The sequence below is a fragment of the Gopherus flavomarginatus genome, chromosome 11 (genome assembly GCF_025201925.1).
Source record: "Gopherus flavomarginatus isolate rGopFla2 chromosome 11, rGopFla2.mat.asm, whole genome shotgun sequence".
Taxonomy (NCBI): Eukaryota; Metazoa; Chordata; order Testudines; family Testudinidae; genus Gopherus; species Gopherus flavomarginatus.
In genome coordinates, this window is record NC_066627.1 from 4591894 (window position 1) to 4610131 (window position 18238).

At 67.4% G+C, this 18238-nt stretch overlaps 1 protein-coding gene across 3 annotated transcripts; it reads right to left on the minus strand.

The window, feature by feature from the left end:
• Nucleotides 1–126: 126 nt before the first annotated feature.
• IPO4 (importin 4) lies at nt 127–17256 on the minus strand. 3 transcript variants are annotated; one of them, XM_050919081.1, is made up of 32 exons: nt 17233–17256; nt 17051–17123; nt 16780–16866; nt 16586–16665; nt 16457–16498; nt 16018–16147; nt 15499–15678; nt 14721–14786; nt 14517–14618; nt 14214–14297; nt 13928–14080; nt 13747–13800; nt 12946–13055; nt 12562–12670; nt 12118–12247; nt 11754–11867; nt 11244–11360; nt 7063–7186; nt 6872–6983; nt 6351–6472; nt 6070–6147; nt 5915–5972; nt 5595–5700; nt 4655–4848; nt 4396–4449; nt 3629–3754; nt 3071–3279; nt 2684–2816; nt 2351–2455; nt 2007–2076; nt 1730–1861; nt 127–1656 (listed from the first exon to the last, which is right to left on the minus strand). In XM_050919081.1, the coding sequence occupies exons 2-31, from the start codon at nt 17117–17119 to the stop codon at nt 1731–1733; spliced, it is 3249 nt and encodes a 1082-aa protein (XP_050775038.1). In that variant the 5' UTR covers nt 17120–17123; nt 17233–17256; the 3' UTR covers nt 127–1656; nt 1730. The 3 variants fall into 3 exon arrangements, with proteins under 3 accessions (XP_050775038.1, XP_050775036.1, XP_050775039.1); XM_050919079.1 differs by lacking the exon at nt 17233–17256 and having other exon boundaries at nt 17051–17147; XM_050919082.1 differs by lacking the exons at nt 16018–16147; nt 17051–17123; nt 17233–17256 and having other exon boundaries at nt 16780–16801.
• Nucleotides 17257–18238: the final 982 nt, after the last annotated feature.

Genomic DNA, 18238 nt, shown 5'->3' on the forward strand with positions numbered 1-18238 from the left:
GGCTCACCATCTCCATGGCCCCCCTGCTAATAGGGGATGGGTCTTTCCCCTCACCCCCTCCCCACTCCTTTCCCCTAACCTTGAGGTTCATGCCCCCCTCCCACAATCCCAAAGAGTCCCGCTGTCTCAGGCAAACGTTATTTTATTCCAAGGTATAGAATATAGATTTTCTCTTATCCAAAAAAAACAACCGTCAAAGAGGTGTTAAATACAGGAACAGGGGGTATTGCTCAGACCTAGAACCACCCCAGAACACCACCAGCACTAAGAATGTTGGCTGCTCTAGCAGGGGAAGAACGTCAGCCGAGTGAACAACCAGACAAATACACGCGGCCAGTGGCAGGTGAAAAGTAAAATCACAGGTGAACTGATTAAGAAACAGGATGGAAACCGCTTCTCTCAAGGTGAAAACATACAGGCAGAGCAGACTGGCACTGAGACAAAACCACCCTCGTGGTGATAGGTGAAGACACAGCTGGACCACTCACCCTGTGAGTCAATTCTCCCGCTGTCATTGGAAGATACAGTCCAACATATTAATGCCAAGGCTGAAACGCTGCAGTAGATAGCGGGTGAAGAAATACAGGCGGCCTAGATGACAATGCAACTGAGGCTCACCCCTGCAGTGGGGGAGGGATGAAACAGGCACACTGGTTCACACGTGGAAGTTAACTCCATAGGATGAGTAACAGCAAGATAGACTCCCATGTGAGATGCTGGTTACTGAAAAGCTACAGGCAAACTGAGCAAAGAAAACCCCTCTTCTTTTGGCTGGGGGTGACAAACCAACAGGTGAACCGGGGTAACTACAGGATTCAGACTCCCTGCAGCCATGGTGGGTGAAAGAACAGGCAAGGTGCTTGAACAGCCAGACAAAAATCCTCCCTCTTGGCAACAGTGAAGCAGCTGAACATGGTCATCCCATGAGTGTGCTAGGTGAAAAAACTACAGGTGAACCGGTTAGTGATGCAACTCCTAGCAGCAGAGGGAGAATAAATACAGACAAGCAACAGGATCCAAAAACTACAGGCAACTGGATAACAATGAGACTAATACCCCCCTTTTTAATGCAGCAACAATTGCAGGTGAGACTGGCCCTCAAATCCACAGTGAAATACATGGGAGGATCCTGTTCAACACCATGACGATGGTGCTAACCACCGACAGAACCAGATCACAACGTGACTTGGTTTCTTCCCACACCAGTGCTGCATAGAGGCAGAAGAAGGATCGAACACCGTAACTGAAGTCCTCCTCCCACTGGTGACAGGTACATGCAGAATCCATTCACACCACATCTCTAATTCGTTCTTACATTGGTGGAGGAAATCGAACTACAGGCAGCCCTGGTGAATGCCAGGAGCTACCCTTCCACGTGGGCAGTGGGTGAAAGTTACAGGAAACTGGTGACCAAACAGTACTCTGATCCCTTCTTCAGTGATGGCGAGTGAGAAGACAGGCAGAGCAGACAAGACCACAGAGTCCTCCCCACGATGGCGTTGGATTCAGGCAGAGAGTTCAATCATATGCCCTGAAGGGCCTCCCCAATGATGAGAACAATCTAGGGGGCCCAGAGCTGGCCATTTGGGGGGAGAACAGGCAGAGGGGGCTTGACTGTACTCGCCGGGGTCACTTGACCAAGGAAGGGCCGTGTCCCTGTCGGGGAGAAAAGGTGCGGTGAGAGTCGTTCTCGGTAGGACCCTCCACCTCCTCATTCCGCCCCACTCACCTCATGCTGAGCTGAGGGCCTCACTGATCTGGGCGCTGGCGTTGGGGGGCAGGGCCAGCAAGGCTGCCTGGAACTCCGTGGGGCAGTGGGCGGAGAGATGCCGCAGCAGGGAGAGAAGGGAGACCTGGGCATCTGGGGAGAGCCGGGGGGGTTAGACAGGAGAGACACCCTCAGGATCCTGCGTCCCAAGGCAGGGGAAGGTGAGGGGGAGAGACACCCCCTCTTGCTCAATGGCGGGATCCCCAGCCCCGTCCCTTTCAGACACCCCCCAACTTACCTGCCGGGAGATGGTCGGTTCCCAGGACAGTGCTACTGGCCCGCACCACCTCCCCCACCTGCTGCAGCACCTGGGGGGGGGGGACAGCGGTGAGACCCCGATACCCTCATCCTGTCACCCGCCAGAGAATCCCCCCATCCCCACCCCCAAAGTCACCCCCGCAACTCCCTTAGTCAAGGGATTTAACCCTCCCAAACTTCCAGATAAGAGCCCCCAGAAGACCCCTTGTTCCTGGAACTGGGACCCCCACAGCCCACCCAAATCCCCCCCCCCAGATCAGTCCCCATCACCCACTGGAACAGGAGCCCCCCCAGCTTGCCTCCAGGCCCCCCATGGGGCGGTACCTGCTGCGGGGCGTTCTCATACAGGAAACTGATGCAGCGGAAAACAGTTTTATTCTCCTCAAAATCCTCCGTGAGGGGCAGGGAGCGGAGCAGGGCGGGGAACACCTGGGGGGAGATCCGTTAGACCCCCAGCTAGCCCCCCGGCCGGCTGGGGCCAGGCCCCCTAGAGGGAAAAAGTCCTGCCCCTCCCCCACTGGCACCCCCTAAAGGGACAAAGCCCCGCCTCCCGCCCCCCCAGAGAGGAAAGGCCCCGCTCCCCGTGCCCCCTAGAGGGACAAGGCTCCACGCCCCATTCCCCGCCTCCCGGCGAAAGCCCCCATCATGCCCCCTTACCTGGCTGAGGGGCAGGGCCTGGGGTTGGCTCAGGATCATGCGGGCGACGGCCCCACAGACGTTGTCCCGGACGCGGGCGCTCGACTCCTGGGCGCTGCCCCCGGCCAGCAGGGCCAGAATCTTAGGGTAGTGTCTGGGGGGCAGGGGTTAAGGAAAAGGGGGGCAGCAAGGGGCCCTCCCTCCAATCCACTCCACAGCTTATCACCCCCATGTACCCCTGGCCTCCCCACAGCAGAAACCCCCCAGGTAAGACACCCCCCCCCATGATACCCCCCTCCCTACCGCGCAACCCATCCATGACCCCTAGTAACCCGCATAATCCCCATGCCTGCGCTGTGGGTCAGGCAGCCCCCCGCATCCCATAGCCCCCGCTGTGGGTCAGGATACGGCAGCAGGGCCTCCCCGCCGTGCTCGGCAAGCACCCCCAGTGCAAAGACGCCATTGCTCCGCACTTCGGGGTCAGAGTCCCGGGCAGCCGCCAGGAAGGGGGGAAGGAGCCGGGGCACAAAAGGGGCCGTGGCCTGGCCCAGCCCCCCCAGTGTCTCCGCCAGTGTCCCCACGGCGAAGGAGCGCTCAGCCACCGAGCAGCTGGGCTTCTGGGGGGACAGGGAGGGGGTCCAGGGGCCTGCGTTCAGCAGGGGGTGAGGGGGGAGCCCACAGCCGCCCGGGTTCAGTGGAGCAGAGGAAACCTGCCTGGACCCCTGGGAGGGGAAGGGGGGGGCAATGGGAGAAGGGGGAACCATCCCGGATGCCTGGGTCCCCATGGGGAGTGAGGCCAGAAAGGGGGAACTGGCCCTGATGTCTGAGTCCCCATAGGGGGAGGGCACAAAGGGGGAACCAGCCCGGACACCTGGGTCCCGGTGGAGAGGGGGAGAGAGGAGGAGGAGGAACCGGCCCGGATGCCTGGGTCCCGGGGGAGGGGCGCGTGCACACACACACACTCACCATTTTGTTGAGCAGCAGGGGCAGGAAGCCAGCAAAATACGGGGCGAAGGCGTCGCCCCCTGCGGCCGTGGCCAGAGCGGGGATCCCCTCCCCCGCATACTCCAGCAGCATGGCGTCGTACTCCGCCTGGGGGTAATGGGGGTGAGCCCCGCTGCACTCACAGCCCCCCTGAATCCCCCATCACCCCACAGGCCCAGCCCTGCCCCCCCAAAGTCCCCCAGCTCCCCAGAGCCCCCCAGAAACCCCAACAACTCCTCTGACCCCATCCTGAAATGCCCTGCCCTGTCCCCCTAAATCCTCCATCACCCCCCAGGTCTGCATCCCCCATGGCCCCTCAGAACCTCCCCCACCCCACTCCCCAAATCCCCTGCCCTGTCCCCCTAAATCTCCCATCACCCCCACAGCCCTCTGCCCTGCATTCCCCATGGCCCCTCAGAACCCCCAACAATCCCTCCACCCCATCCCCAAATCCCACGCCCTACCCCCCTAAATCTCCCATCACCCCTACAGCCCCCATGGCCCTTCAGAACCCCCAACTCCAAATCCCCCACCCCCTAAATCCCCCATTACTCCCCAGCCCCCACCCTGCATCCCCCATAACCCCCAACTACCTCTCCGACCCTCAGTTCCCAAATCCCCCACCCTGCAGCCCCCACCTCCCAACCCCCCAGATCTCCCACTTCCTCCTCCCTCCCCTCCCCCCGATCTCCAGCCCCTCTGCTCCATGCAGCCCCACAGAGCTCCCCCACCCCCACCCCCCGAATCACCTGTTCTTCATCCTCTTCATCTTCCTCATCCAAGCCGTCGTCCTGGCAGGCTGTCTGGGGGGCGGGGGTAGAGCTCAGTACTGGGACCCCCGAACCCCCCCTTCCCGTCGCCCCCCCCAAACCACCCAGTCCTCTCCTGATCCCCCTGTGTCCTACCCCAGCCCCGAAGCCAACCAGTCCCCCCCTCCTCCATCGAGCCCTCTACGTTCCACCCCCACTCCCAGAGGGCAAAAGCCCCGTGTCCCCCCCCAGTCGGTACCTTCCTCTCCAGCACGGCGCGAAGGGCCCCGCAGAGCTCGGCCAGGTGCCCCGGGCTCTGTAGCGCCTCCTGCCGGCAGGCGGTGAGTACTGCGCCCAGCACCTCCAGCACCGCCATGGCCACCAGCCGCTCCCGCTCCCGGTGCACGGCCCGCGCCATGGCCGGCAGCACCACGCCCAGCAGCCGCTGCAGCGCTAGGGGGGGTGGGGGGAGAGGGTGTCAGTGCGGGGCTGCGAGCTTCCCCCACGGTGCCCCTCGCACCCCGCCAGCTCCCCACCCTGGCCCCGGGGCTGCGAGCTTCCCCCAGCGGTGCCCCCCTTCCCCAGCCCCCGCAAGCTCCCCCCGCTGACCCTGGGGCTGCGAGCTGCCCCAGCGGTGCCCCCCGCAACCCCCCTGCGAACTTCCCACCCTGGCCCCGGGGCTGTGAGCTTCCCCCAGCGGTGCCCCCCTCCCCCAACCTGTGATCTTCCCACCCTGGCCCCGGGGCTGCGAGCTTCCCCCAACGATGCCCCCCCGCCCTGTGATCTTCCCACCCTTGTCCCGGGGCTGCGAGCTTCCCCCAGCGGTGCCCCCCTGCCCTGTGAACTTCCCACCCTGGCCCCGGGGCAGCGAGCTTCCCCCAGTGGTGCCCCCCGCCCCTGTGATCTTCCCACCCTGGCCCCGGGGCTGCGAGCTTCTCCCAGCGGTGCCCCCCCGCCCCGGCCCTGCGAACTTCCCACCCTGGCCCCAGGGCTGTGAGCTTCCCCCAGCGGTGCCCGCCTGCCCCCGCCCTGTGATCTTCTCACCCTGGCCCTGGGGCTGTGAGCTTCCCCCAGCGGTGCTCCCCTCCCCCAGCCCCCGCAAGGTTCCCCCGCTGACCCTGGGGCTGCGAGCTGCCCCTGGCAGCTCCCGCTCCTGCCCCCCCGGCCCAGCCAGGTGTGGGGTCCCTCCCCCAACTCACCAGCAGCGTGGGGCTCGGAAGGGTCCCGCTCACAGACCCGGTGCAGCGCAATGCAGAACTGGCCCAGGGCTTCGTAGGCGGCTTTCCGGACCCCCAGGTGGGGGAACTGGAGGGAGGGGGGGGAGTTGAAGGGGAGGGTCACAGCTCCCTGATCCCCCCATTACCCCATCAGTTCCCCAGATCAGCGAGGAAAGGGGTAACTCTGGGCCCCCCCAGCCTGCACCTCCCACCCCCACCCACTATCGCTAACCCCTCACTGCCCCCCAAATCCTCCCCTCCCCCAACCTCGCCCAGTCCCCAGACCCCCTGCCCCTTGCTACCTCCAGCAGCTGGAAGACCCCCAGGATGCAGCTCTCCAGGTAGGGCAGGAAGGCGACACTGGGACAGACAGATGGACGGGTTAGGGCCCCCAGAGATACGGCCCCCCCCAGCCCCCCTCCCCCCAGGGCAGCTGCCTCAATACCCCCCCCCATACCTGGCGTTTGCTGCGATCTCCCCCAGGGCGGCGCAAGCATCCTCCTTCTCGTCCACGTAGGCACTTTCCACGCTCAGCCTGGGGGGGGGGCAGGGTCAGGGAGGGGTCCTCCCCCCAAGTGTCCCTCCCTCACCGGCTACAGCCCCCACCTCCTCCAACGGCCCCCCTCCCCCACCTCAGCCCCACTGGCCCCCCATCTCCAGCCCCCTCAGACTCCACTCCCACCCAGGGCTCCCCTCCCCCTGCCCGGGCCACCCCCCACAGCTCTGCCCCTGCTATACCCGAACAGCTCTTCCTCCTCCTCCTCGTCGTCCTCCCCGTCCAGATCTTCCTCCTCCTCCACCTCGGCCTCCTCCTCCTCGTCTTCGAACAGCAGGAAGGAGCTGGTGCCTCCAGCAGGGGGCTGGGGGCGACGGGGGCAGGTCATGACATGATAGGGGGCATTTCCCCTTCCCCCAACACCCCCCGGTGCCCCCCAGCCTGAGTCCCTTCCCCCCACGCCCCGGTTTGCGGGAGCACCGTTAGGGGGGAAGCTTGCAGCCCCAAGGTCCCCTCCTCCACCTAGCCAGCAGGGACATGGGGTGTGTGGGGGGGCACTGTTTGGGGGGAAGCTCGCAACTCCAAGGTCCCCTCCTCCACCTAGCCAGCAGGGACATGGCGAGGGGGGGGGCACTCCCTTCCCCAAGGCACGGCTGGGGGGTCGTGGTGGGGGAGGACAACGACGCTCCCAGCCCCAGACTGGCCAGGGGCACTGCTTGGGGGGAAGCTAGCAGCCCTGGAGGAAAGGAGGCAGGGAACTCACCACGAGGCCCTCGGTGGATTTGAGGGAGTAGAGAAGCAGGGTGGTGATCTGGGGCAGGTGGGGGGCCAGGTCGTCCCCCATGACACAGGAGAGCGCGGCGAAGAGGCTGTACCTAGGGTGAGATGGGGGTCAAGGGCTGCAGGTTGGGGGAGTAGGGGCACCACCTGGGAGAGGCTGGGGGGGTCACTCACGTGCAGCGCCGTAGGTCGGGGTCACCCTGCCCCTCGGCCAGGCCCAGGCCCAGCTGGCAGCTCTCTTCCGCCAAGGGTCCCACAGCCTCACGCCCCAGCGCACGCACCAGCACCCCCAGCGTCTCTGTAGGGGAGGGGAGCATCAGACACTGTGGCTGGGCGGGGGGTCCACTCACCCACAGCCAGGCACTCCAGGGAGCGCTGCTCCTGGGGTGAGGCAGGGGGCAGGGTTAGGGATCGGAGGAGGAGTGGGGTCAGGGGTCACTCACCCACGGCCTGGCAGTGGGGGGTGGTGGGGGCCAGGGTTAGGGATTGGAGGAGGAGTGGGGTCAGGGGTCACTCACCCATGGCCTGGCAGTGGGGGGAGGCGGGGGGCAGGGTTAGGGATTGGAGGAGGGGTGGGGTCACTCACCCATGGCCTGGCAGTGGGGGGCGGCAGGGGGCAGGGTTAGGGATTGGAGGAGGGGTGGGGTCAGGGGTCACTCACCCACGGCCTGGCAGTGGGGTGCGGCGGGGGGCAGGGTTAGGGACTGGGGGAGGGATGGGGTCAGGGGTCACTCACCCACGGCCTGGCAGTAGGGGGTGGTGGGGGGCAGGGTTAGGGATTGGAGGAGGGGTGGGGTCAGGGGTCACTCACCCATGGCCTGGCAGTGGGGTGCGGCGGGGGGCAGGGTTAGGGACTGGGGGAGGGATGGGGTCAGGGGTCACTCACCCATGGCCTGACAGTGGGGGGCAGCAGGGGGCAGGGTTAGGGACTGGGGGAGGGGTGAGGTCAGGGGTCACTCACCCATGGCCTGGCAGTGGGCGGCGGCAGGGGGCAGGGTTAGGGACTTGGGGAGGGTGGGGTCCGGGGTCACTCACCCACGGCCTGGCAGTAGGGGGTGGCGGGGGGCAGGGTTAGGGACTGAGAGGGGTGAGGTCAGGCGTCACTCACCCACGGCCTGGCAGTAGGGGGCGGCGGGGGGCAGGGTTAGGGACTGAGAGGGGTGGGGTCAGGGGTCACTCACCCATGGCCTGGCAGTGGGGGGAGGCAGGGGGCAGGGTTAGGGATCGGAGGAGGGGTGGGGTCACTCACCCACGGCCTGGCAGTAGGGGGTGGTGGGGGGCAGGGTTAGGGATTGGAGGAGGGGTGGGGTCGGGGTCACTCACCCATGGCCTGGCAGTAGGGGGTGGTGGGGGGCAGGGTTAGGGATTGGAGGAGGGGTGAGCTCGGGGTCACTCACCCACGGCCTGGCAGTAGGGGGTGGTGGGGGGCAGGGTTAGGGATTGGAGGAGGGGTGAGCTCGGGGTCACTCACCCATGGCCTGGCAGTGGGGGGCGGCAGGGGGCAGGGTTAGGGATTGGAGGAAGGGTGGGGTCAGGGGTCACTCACCCACGGCCTGGCAGTTGGGGGCGGCAGGGGGCAGGGTTAGGGATGGGAGGAGGGGTGGGGTCAGGGGTCACTCACCCACGGCCTGGCAGTGGGGGGCGGCAGGGGGCAGGGTTAGGGACTGGGGGAGGAGTGGGGTCACTCACTCATGGCCTGGCAGTAGAGGGTGGCGGGGGGCAGGGTTAGGGATTGGAGGAGGAGTGGGGTCAGGGGTCACTCACCCATGGCCTGGCAGTGGGGGGCGGCAGGGGGCAGGGTTAGGGACTGGGGGAGGGGTGGGGTCAGGGGTCACTGACCCACGGCCTGGCAGTGGGGGGCGGCAGGGGGCAGGGTTAGGGACTGGGAGGGGTGGGGTCGGGGTCACTGACCCACGGCCTGGCAGTGGGGGGCGGCAGGGGGCAGGGTTAGGGACTGGGAGGGGTGGGGTCGGGGTCACTCACCCACGGCCTGGCAGTAGGGGGCGGCAGGGGGCAGGGTTAGGGACTGGGGGAGGAGTGGGGTCACTCACTCATGGCCTGGCAGTAGAGGGTGGCGGGGGGCAGGGTTAGGGATTGGAGGAGGAGTGGGGTCAGGGGTCACTCACCCATGGCCTGGCAGTGGGGGGCGGCAGGGGGCAGGGTTAGGGACTGGGGGAGGGGTGGGGTCAGGGGTCACTGACCCACGGCCTGGCAGTGGGGGGCGGCAGGGGGCAGGGTTAGGGACTGGGAGGGGTGGGGTCGGGGTCACTCACCCACGGCCTGGCAGTGGGGGGCGGCAGGGGGCAGGGTTAGGGACTGGGAGGGGTGGGGTCGGGGTCACTCACCCACGGCCTGGCAGTAGGGGGTGGCGGGGGGCAGGGTTAGGGACTGAGAGGGGTGGGGTCAGGGGTCACTCACCCATGGCCTGGCAGTGGGGGGCGGCAGGGGGCAGGGTTAGGGATCGGAGGAGGGGTGGGGTCAGGGGTCACTCACCCACGGCCTGGCAGTAGGGGGCGTCAGGGGGCAGGGTTAGGGACTGGGAGGGGTGGGGTCAGGGGTCACTCACCCACGGCCTGGCAGTAGGGGGTGGCGGGGGGCAGGGTTAGGGATTGGAGGAGGAGTGGGGTCAGGGGTCACTCACCCACGGCCTGGCAGTGGGGGGTGGCGGGGGGCAGGGTTAGGGATTGGAGGAGGAGTGGGGTCAGGGGTCACTCACCCACGGCCTGGCAGTGGGGGGTGGCGGGGGGCAGGGTTAGGGATTGGAGGAGGAGTGGGGTCAGGGGTCACTCATCCATGGCCTGGCAGTAGGGGGTGGTGGGGGGCAGGGTTAGGGACTGGGGGAGGGGTGGGGTCGGGGTCACTCACCCACGGCCTGGCAGTGGGGGGTGGTGGGGGGCAGGGTTAGGGATTGGAGGAGGAGTGGGGTCAGGCGTCACTCACCCACGGCCTGGCAGTGGGGGGCGGCAGGGGGCAGGGTTAGGGATTGGAGGAGGGGTGGGGTCAGGGGTCACTCACCCACGGCCTGGCAGTAGGGGGCAGCGGGGGGCAGGGTTAGGGACTGGGGGAGGGGTGGGGTCAGGGGTCACTCACCCACGGCCTGGCAGTGGGGGGCGGCGGGGGGCAGGGTTAGGGATTGGGGGAGGGGTGGGGTCAGGGGTCACTCACCCACGGCCTGGCAGTAGGGGGCAGCGGGGGGCAGGGTTAGGGACTGGGGGAGGGGTGGGGTCAGGGGTCACTCACCCATGGCCTGGCAGTGGGGGGTGGCAGGGGGCAGGGTTAGGGACTGGGGGAGGGGTGGGGTCAGGGGTCACTCACCCATGGCCTGGCAGTGGGGGGCGGCAGGGGGCAGGGTTAGGGACTGGGGGAGGGGTGGGGTCAGGGGTCACTCACCCATGGCCTGGCAGTAGGGGGTGGTGGGGGGCAGGGTTAGGGATTGGAGGAGGGGTGGGGTCGGGGTCACTCACCCATGGCCTGGCAGTAGGGGGTGGCGGGGGGCAGGGTTAGGGACTGGGAGGGGTGGGGTCGGGGTCACTCACCCACGGCCTGGCAGTGGCGGGTGGTGGGGGGCAGGGTTAGGGATCGGAGGAGGGGTGGGGTCAGGGGTCACTCACCCACGGCCTGGCAGTAGGGGGTGGCAGGGGGCAGGGTTAGGGACTGGGAGGGGTGGGGTCAGGGGTCACTCACCCATGGCCTGGCAGTAGGGGGTGGTGGGGGGCAGGGTTAGGGATTGGAGGAGGGGTGGGGTCAGGGGTCACTCACCCACGGCCTGGCAGTGGCGGGTGGTGGGGGGCAGGGTTAGGGATCGGAGGAGGGGTGGGGTCAGGGGTCACTCACCCATGGCCTGGCAGTAGGGGGCGGCGGGGGGCAGGGTTAGGGATCGGAGGAGGGGTGGGGTCAGGGGTCACTCACCCACGGCCTGGCAGTAGGGGGTGGTGGGGGGCAGGGTTAGGGATTGGAGGAGGGGTGAGCTCGGGGTCACTCACCCATGGCCTGGCAGTAGGGGGTGGTGGGGGGCAGGGTTAGGGATTGGAGGAGGGGTGGGGTCGGGGTCACTCACCCACGGCCTGGCAGTGGCGGATGGTGGGGGGCAGGGTTAGGGATCGGAGGAGGGGTGGGGTCAGGGGTCACTCACCCATGGCCTGGCAGTAGGGGGTGGTGGGGGGCAGGGTTAGGGATTGGAGGAGGGGTGAGCTCGGGGTCACTCACCCACGGCCTGGCAGTAGGGGGTGGTGGGGGGCAGGGTTAGGGATTGGAGGAGGGGTGGGGTCAGGGGTCACTCACCCATGGCCTGGCAGTAGGGGGTGGTGGGGGGCAGGGTTAGGGATTGGGGGAGGGGTGAGCTCGGGGTCACTCACCCACGGCCTGGCACTGCAGGGGGCGCTGCTCCTGGGGGGTGGCGGGGGGCAGGAAGCGGCGAAGCTGCTCCAGGACGTGGGGCAGATACGGCCCCATGGCGCGCTGGGCGGCCGAGGCTGCGACGGACGGACAGACAGACACGGGGTCAGATGGACACGAGGACCTGACCATGGGGGAGATGCTGAGTGCAGGGGGGCTGGGGATCCAAGGGGGAGCCAGGGCCCGGAGGGGCCTGGGAGTCAATCACCATTGGCCCCTAGGATGGGGGGGGGGGGTCACTCACCCATGGCCCCAGGGAACCATGGGGGGGGCGGCGGTTCGGGGGGGTCTCTCACTCATGGTCCCGGGGGGGGCAATTCAGGGGGCCACTCACCCATGGCCCCTGGGGGGCGTGGAGGGGGTGATTTGGGTGGGGTCACTCACCCACTGCCCCTGGGGGGCGATTCAGGGGGTCACTCACTCATGGCCCCAGGGGACGTGGGGGGATGGTTCGGGGGGGGGTCACTCACCGATGGCCCCCAGTGCGCTGATGGCCAGTTCCTTGGGGCGGGGCCCCCCCGGGCTGCGCAGGGTCCCCAGCGTCTGCTCCATCAGCACCGGCAGGAATGGCTCGATCCCAGCTCCTGCACGAGGAGAGGTTACAGCCCTGCCCGGACGCCTGGGTTCGGGGGGTGTGGGGCAGCTCCTCAGGCAGGGGTCAGGAGCACTGGGATGTCCCGGATGCCTGGGTTCTCCAGCAGGCAGGTAGGGGAATGGGGTGGTGCACCCGGACCCCTGGGTTCCCCAACTGAAGAAAGAAGGGGGTGACCTGGACGCTAGGGTCCCCCAGCCAGGACAGGGGCGGGGAGCTGTCCCGGACGCCAGGGTCCTCACCGAGACTCTCCACGAAGTTCTCCAGAGCGTAGTAGGCCTTGGCCAGGTGGCCCCCCCGAGCCAGCTCCACCCCCCTGATGTAGGACAGTAGCAGTGGCAGCACCTCCCCCGCATAGGCCGTGATATCGGGCTGGGGGGTGAGTGGGGGAGAGTCAGTCAGAGCCCCCCCATCAGTCCATGACCCCTTACACCAGCCCCCTTCCATCCACCCAGGCTCCCCAATCCCCCCGTGACCCTCCAGTCGTGCCTCCTTACCCCAGCCCCCCTCCCAATTTGCCTGTGAACCTCTGGTGCCCCTTCCTTACCCCAGTCCTAGCCCCCCAATCACCCCGTGACCCCCCAATCACCCCTCCCTACCCCAGCCCCCTAATAACCCTGTGACGCCATGGTACCCCTCCTCCCCCGGCCCCCTCCCATCACCCCTTGATCCCCAGCTCCCCTGACCTGCAGGTTCTCCGAGAACTGCCCCAGGGCGAAGAGGGCTGCGCTTCGCACCACCAGGCTCTCATCAGCCAGCGACCGGCAAATCACCCCCAGCAAGGCCTGTAGGTGCCTGGAGGGCAGAAGGGGCCAGTTAAAGGCCCCCCAAAACAAGCCTCTCTCCCCCGATCACAATGGGCTCTGCCAAGCATGTGTCCTATGCCCCATAGTGCCACCGGTGGCGATTCCCTTGGGGACAGAACTACACTGTGTACCCAACCCCCTGCTGCTGAGTCCAGAGGCCCCCAGAGCAGAAATGCCACCCCCCAGCAGGATTCACCCTCAACATGAAGTCAGCACCCCACAGCGTACCCTCTCCCCCCACAGCCCCCCCGGGGAACCTCCCACCTGGTGCGGATGTGATCCCCGCAGCCCTCGGCCAGCACTGCCACCACCATGAGCCCAGCCTTGCGCTCGTAGGGCTGGGGGCTCCGCAGGGCCGGCTCCAGCTGCGGCATCTGGGGGGGGACAGCAGAGATTGGGTTGTTAACTGCCCCCAGAGCCAGCCACAGACCCCACCCAACTCTAATGGCCATGCCTCCTGCCCCAGCCTCCCTCCTCCAGCCAACCACAGGCCCCGCCCCAAATGGCCACGCCCCCTGCCCCAGCCTCACCTCTCTAGCCAGTCACAGGCCCCGCCCCACTCCAATGGCCACGCCCCCTGCCCCAGCCTCACCAGCCAGTCACAGGCCCCGCCCCACTCCAATGGCCACGCCCCCTGCCCCAGCCTCATCCCTCCAGCCAGCCACAGGCCCTGCCCCAAATGGTCACGCCCCCTGCCCCAGCCTCACCTCTCTAGCCAGTCACAGGCCCCGCCCCACTCCAATGGCCACGCCCCCTGCCCCAGCCTCACCTCTCCAGCCAGCCACAGGCCCCCCCATGGCCCTGCCCCTAGCCAGCCCCACCCCATGACCCCAGCCAGCCATAGGCCCCCCCATAGCCCTGCCCCCAGACAGCCCCACCCCACGACCCCAGCCAGCCTGCCCCAGCCCTACCCCCAGCTGGTCCCACTCCTGCCATGTCACTGGCCCACCCCACAACCAGCCACAGAGCCTGTCCACAGCCCGTCAGCCCCACCCCACCCCTGCCCTAGAGCCAGCCAGCCACAGGCCTTGCCCCCAGCTACAGTCCCGCCCCCCAGGCACTCACCAGCTGGGGGAAGAGTTTCTCAGGGGGCAGGTGCAGGGCCAGCATGTCGATCACCTGGGGGGAGAAATGGGGGTGACGGGGGGGGCAACGGCTCTGGATTCCCCCCCCATACCAGCCGGGGGCCCCCTCTCCCCGGGCTCCTCAGCCCACCCCCAGTGCAGAGGGGTATTGGGGGGCTTACCTGGGCAGCCACATGTTTGGGGGTCTGGGCCTCATCCCCTTCGTCCTCGTTCTCCTGGTCCTCGGCGTCCAGCTGTCCCGGGGGGGGCTCCGCGCTCAGGATGGGGAACAGGGCGTCCAGCACGGGGGGCAGCAGCCGCTGCTTCAGCACAGCCTGCGGGGGGTAGAACCTGAGCCCTGAGCCCTGAACCCACCCCCACGCCAGCCAGCCCCCCCTTGTTCCTCCCAGCCAGCCAGCAGTCCCCGAACCCCAATCCTCATCCCGCTGAGCCCCCCGGCCCACCTACCTTGCCCCGCAGTTTGATGAGGAAGCTGAGGGTGGAAAGCGCCTTCACCCGCAGTGCGTCCCCCAGCGCCCGGTTCGACGCCACCTAGGGAGAGGAGCAACCGTTGGCAGTGCCCGGACATCTGGGTTCCCCGCTGGGGGAATGGGGCTCATGGAATTGCCCGGATGCCTGGGTTCCTCAGAAGGGATCTCTGTAACCCTGTGAAGCTGCGTGTGCGTTCAGGGAGTTGCCCGGATGCCTGGGTCCCCCTGCGGAGGGGGAGGGGGCTCACAGCCACCCAGATGCCTGGGTTCCCTGGCTCACCTCCAGGCAGAAGCCGACAACGTCAGAGAGATGCTGGACAATGACTGAGACCTCACTCTCCATCAGCTCATCAAAAACCTCCATGGCTTCGCTGGCGTGCACCTGGGGGGGCGGACACACCCGGGTCAGGGGGCCTCGACATGCCATATAACAACCCCAGCCCCTCCCCCATGCCAGTGCCCCCTCAATAATCCCCCCCCTCACCTCGTTAACAGGAATCAGCTGCCTGACGGCCGAGATAACCTTCGGGACCAGGGAGCGCATGAGATTCTGGGGGGTGGAGATAGAGACAGGATGAGGGGGAACCCCTGAGACAAATGTATCCCCCCATCTCCTGAAGGGAATGGCTGGGCGAGTCAGGGGATAGAGAGAAGGGGGTATGGGGGTTGGGGGATCGGTGGGTTCTGGGGAACAGGGCACGGTGGGGGACAGATAGAAGGTCTGGGGGCTCTGGTGACGGGCTCAGGAGGAATGGTGAATTCTGGGGGGTGTGGAGTTGGTAAGGGGCTCTGGGATGCGTGGGGAAGGCAGGGGCAAGCAGGGGGCTCGGGGGCACGTGGGGGCGAGCAGGGGGCTCAGGGGATGAGATGGGGCTCAGGGGTGAATGGGAAAGGTGGGAGGCTCAGGGGGATGGTGGGGCCAGGCAGGGGCTCAGGGGTGCACAGGAAGTTTGGGGGCTCAGGGGGATGGTGGGGCCAGGCAGGGGCTCAGGGGTGCACAGGGAAGGTGGGGGGCTCAGAGGGATGGTGGGGCCAGGCAGGGGCTCAGGGGTGCACGGGGAAGGTGGGGGGCTCAGAGGGATGGTGGGGCCAGGCAGGGGCTCAGGGGTGCACGGGGAAGGTGGGGGGCTCAGAGGGATGGTGGGGTCAGGCAGGGGCTCAGGGGTGCACAGGGAAGGTGGGGGGCTCAGAGGGATGGTGGGGTCAGACAGGGGCTCAGGGGTGAATGGGGAAGGTGGGGGGCTCAGCAGGCCGAGGCTCACCAGGTGGTCAGAGCCCAGCCCAGCAGCCATGGCCGCCAGCCCCCGCAGGCCGTAGTAGAGCACCCCTGGCTGGCCGCGCTGGCCCAGGGCGCTGTGGAAGAGACGCAGCAGGGCGGTGTAGTGGGGGGCGAAGGCCTCGGGGTCCGACTCCAGCGCCGAGCTCAGCACCAGCAGCGAGATCTGCAGGAGGCGGGGAAGGGAGACCCCGTGGGTCACAGCCCCCACCTACCAACTCCCCAAATCACAGCCCCCCCCACCTAACCCTGCCCACCCTCCACCCCAATCACAGCCCCCCACCTATCCACTCCCAAAATCACAGCCCCCCACCTAACCCTGCCCAGCCACCCCCGCAATCACAGTCCCCTGATGCCCTCCCTTCACCCTCAATCCCCAGCTGGACTCCCCCAGATCAGAGCCCCTCGACCAGGCCCCCAGAACCAGTAGCTCCATCGACCGGGGTTCGGGGTTTGAGAGACAGCCTGGCCCTGCCCCCTGCCCGACCCCCAGAGCCCCCTCTACCTGGCGGTGGTGGGGGTCGGGGCCGCGCACTCCCTGCTGGATGAGCTGCAGGAGCTGGGGCCAGCGCTCCAACCCCTGGTGCCGCAGCAGCAGCGCGGCCAGCTGGGCCAGGGCCACCGAGACCTGGTGCCTGGGGGGGGGGGAAGACATGGGTCGGGGGCATGTTGGATAGAGGGGGGACCCAGGAGCGGTTTGGGGGACACCCACACTGTTTGGAATTGCAAGGGGAATAGGGGGTCAAGGGGCTCTGGGAGTTGCAGGGATGGGGCAGTGGGAGCTGGGGTGATGGGGACAGGGGGTCTGGGGGCTGCAGGGACCACGGGGGGAGGGGCAGGAGAGGCCTCCCCAAATCCTTCATTTCCTGCTGGAGAGGAAGGGGGCTGCAGAGGGGAATGTGGGGCAGTGGGGGGAGGGGGAGGAATTGCCCCCCAACACTCACTCTGCTTCCTGCTGCAGGGCTCCCAGAACCAAGTTCTTCAGCCTGAGAGAGAGAAGGGGGGGTTTATGCACGCTGAACCCCAGCCCCATCAGACAGGGATGGGGGGACCCCTCATGCCCCAGCACCCACCTGTCCTGCTCCTCGGGGCTCAGCTTCCGCCAGTGCTTGGTGAGACGCCGGCGCAGGAGCACAGCTGCCAGCTGCCGGATCTGGGGGGCAGGGGGGGGTCAGACAGGGGATGGCAAGAGGGAGGGGGGCTCCCCTACAGGGGCAGGGGGTCAGACAAGGGGATGGGGATCCCCTAGGGGAAGGGGGTCACTCACCTGGGGGTCTGGGGCCCCTGCCAGCAGCTGGCAGAGCTGGGGCAGCACCTCGGGGTGTCTAAAGGCCTCACGCAGCTGGGCCGTGGCCTGGGGTGGAGAGCAGAGATTGTCGGGGGGGGGCAGATCCCCCTGCCCCCCAACCCAGCGCCCCCCAACACTCCTTTCCCAATACCCCTGCCCCCACAGTGAGGTCAGCTCCCCCCAGCATCCCCTTCTCCACCCCATCCCCTCAGTCAGCCCCCGCCCCGGACTCCTGGGTTCTCCCCCCCACCTGCTGGATCAGGGCGTTGTCTGGCTGCAGCAGGTCGGACAGGACCCGGCCCAGCCCGTCGGGCTCCATCAGGGGACGGGGGGGGGCCTGCAATGGGGGAGCCTCAGGCGGGGGGAGAGGTGCGGGGCCCTGCAATGGGGGCTCAGGACGGCGGGGTGCGGGGGCTGCAATGGGGGGCAGCTGGGCGGGGGCCCTGCAATGGGGGCTCAGGACGGCGGGGAGCGGGGGCCCTGCAATGGGGAGGGCTCAGGACGGGGGGAGAGGTGCGGGGCCCTGCAATGGGGGCTCAGGACGGGGGAGTGCGGGGGCTGCAATGGGGGGCAGCGGGGCGGGGTGCGGCGCCCTGCAATGGGGGGGCTCAGGACGGGGGGAGGGGCCGAGGCTCAGCAGCCAGCTAGTCCCGCACAGCAGCACGTGGGGTGAGCAGAGAGGAGCAGACGAGTCCCGGCTTCCGGGAGACAGAGCGGCCCCAGGCCCCGTCCCTCTTGCCCCGCCCCTCCGTGTGCCGGGAAGACTCAGACCAGCCCGGGAGAAAGGCCGGAGGTTAACCCCTTCCGCGCCGCACAGCTGGGAGCCCGGACTCCTGGGTTCTCTCCCCGGCTCTGGGAGGAGAGTGGGGGCTAGGGAATAGAGCCAGGGAGGGGGACTGGGAGCCCGGACTCCTGGGTTCTCTCCCCGGCTCTGGGAGGAGAGTGGGGGCTAGGGAATAGAGCCAGGGAGAGGGACTGGGAGCCCGGACTCCTGGGTTCTCTCCCCGGCTCTGGGAGGAGAGTGGGGGCTAGGGAATAGAGCCAGGGAGAAGGACTGGGAGCCCGGACTCCTGGGTTCTCTCCCCGGCTCTGGGAGGAGAGTGGGGGTTAGGGAATAGAGCCAGGGAGGGGGACTGGGAGCCCGGACTCCTGGGTTCTCTCCCCGGCTCTGGGAGGAGAGTGGGGGCTAGGGAATAGAGCCAGGGAGGGGGGGCTGGAGCCCGGACTCCTGGGTTCTCTCCCCGGCTCTGGGAGGAGAGTAGGGGCTAGGGAATAGAGCCAGGGAGAGGGACTGGGAGCCCGGACTCCTGGGTTCTCTCCCCGGCTCTGGGAGGAGAGTAGGGGCTAGGGAATAGAGCCAGGGAGAGGGACTGGGAGCCCGGACTCCTGGGTTCTCTCCCCGGCTCTGGGAGGAGAGTGGGGGCTAGGGAATAGAGCC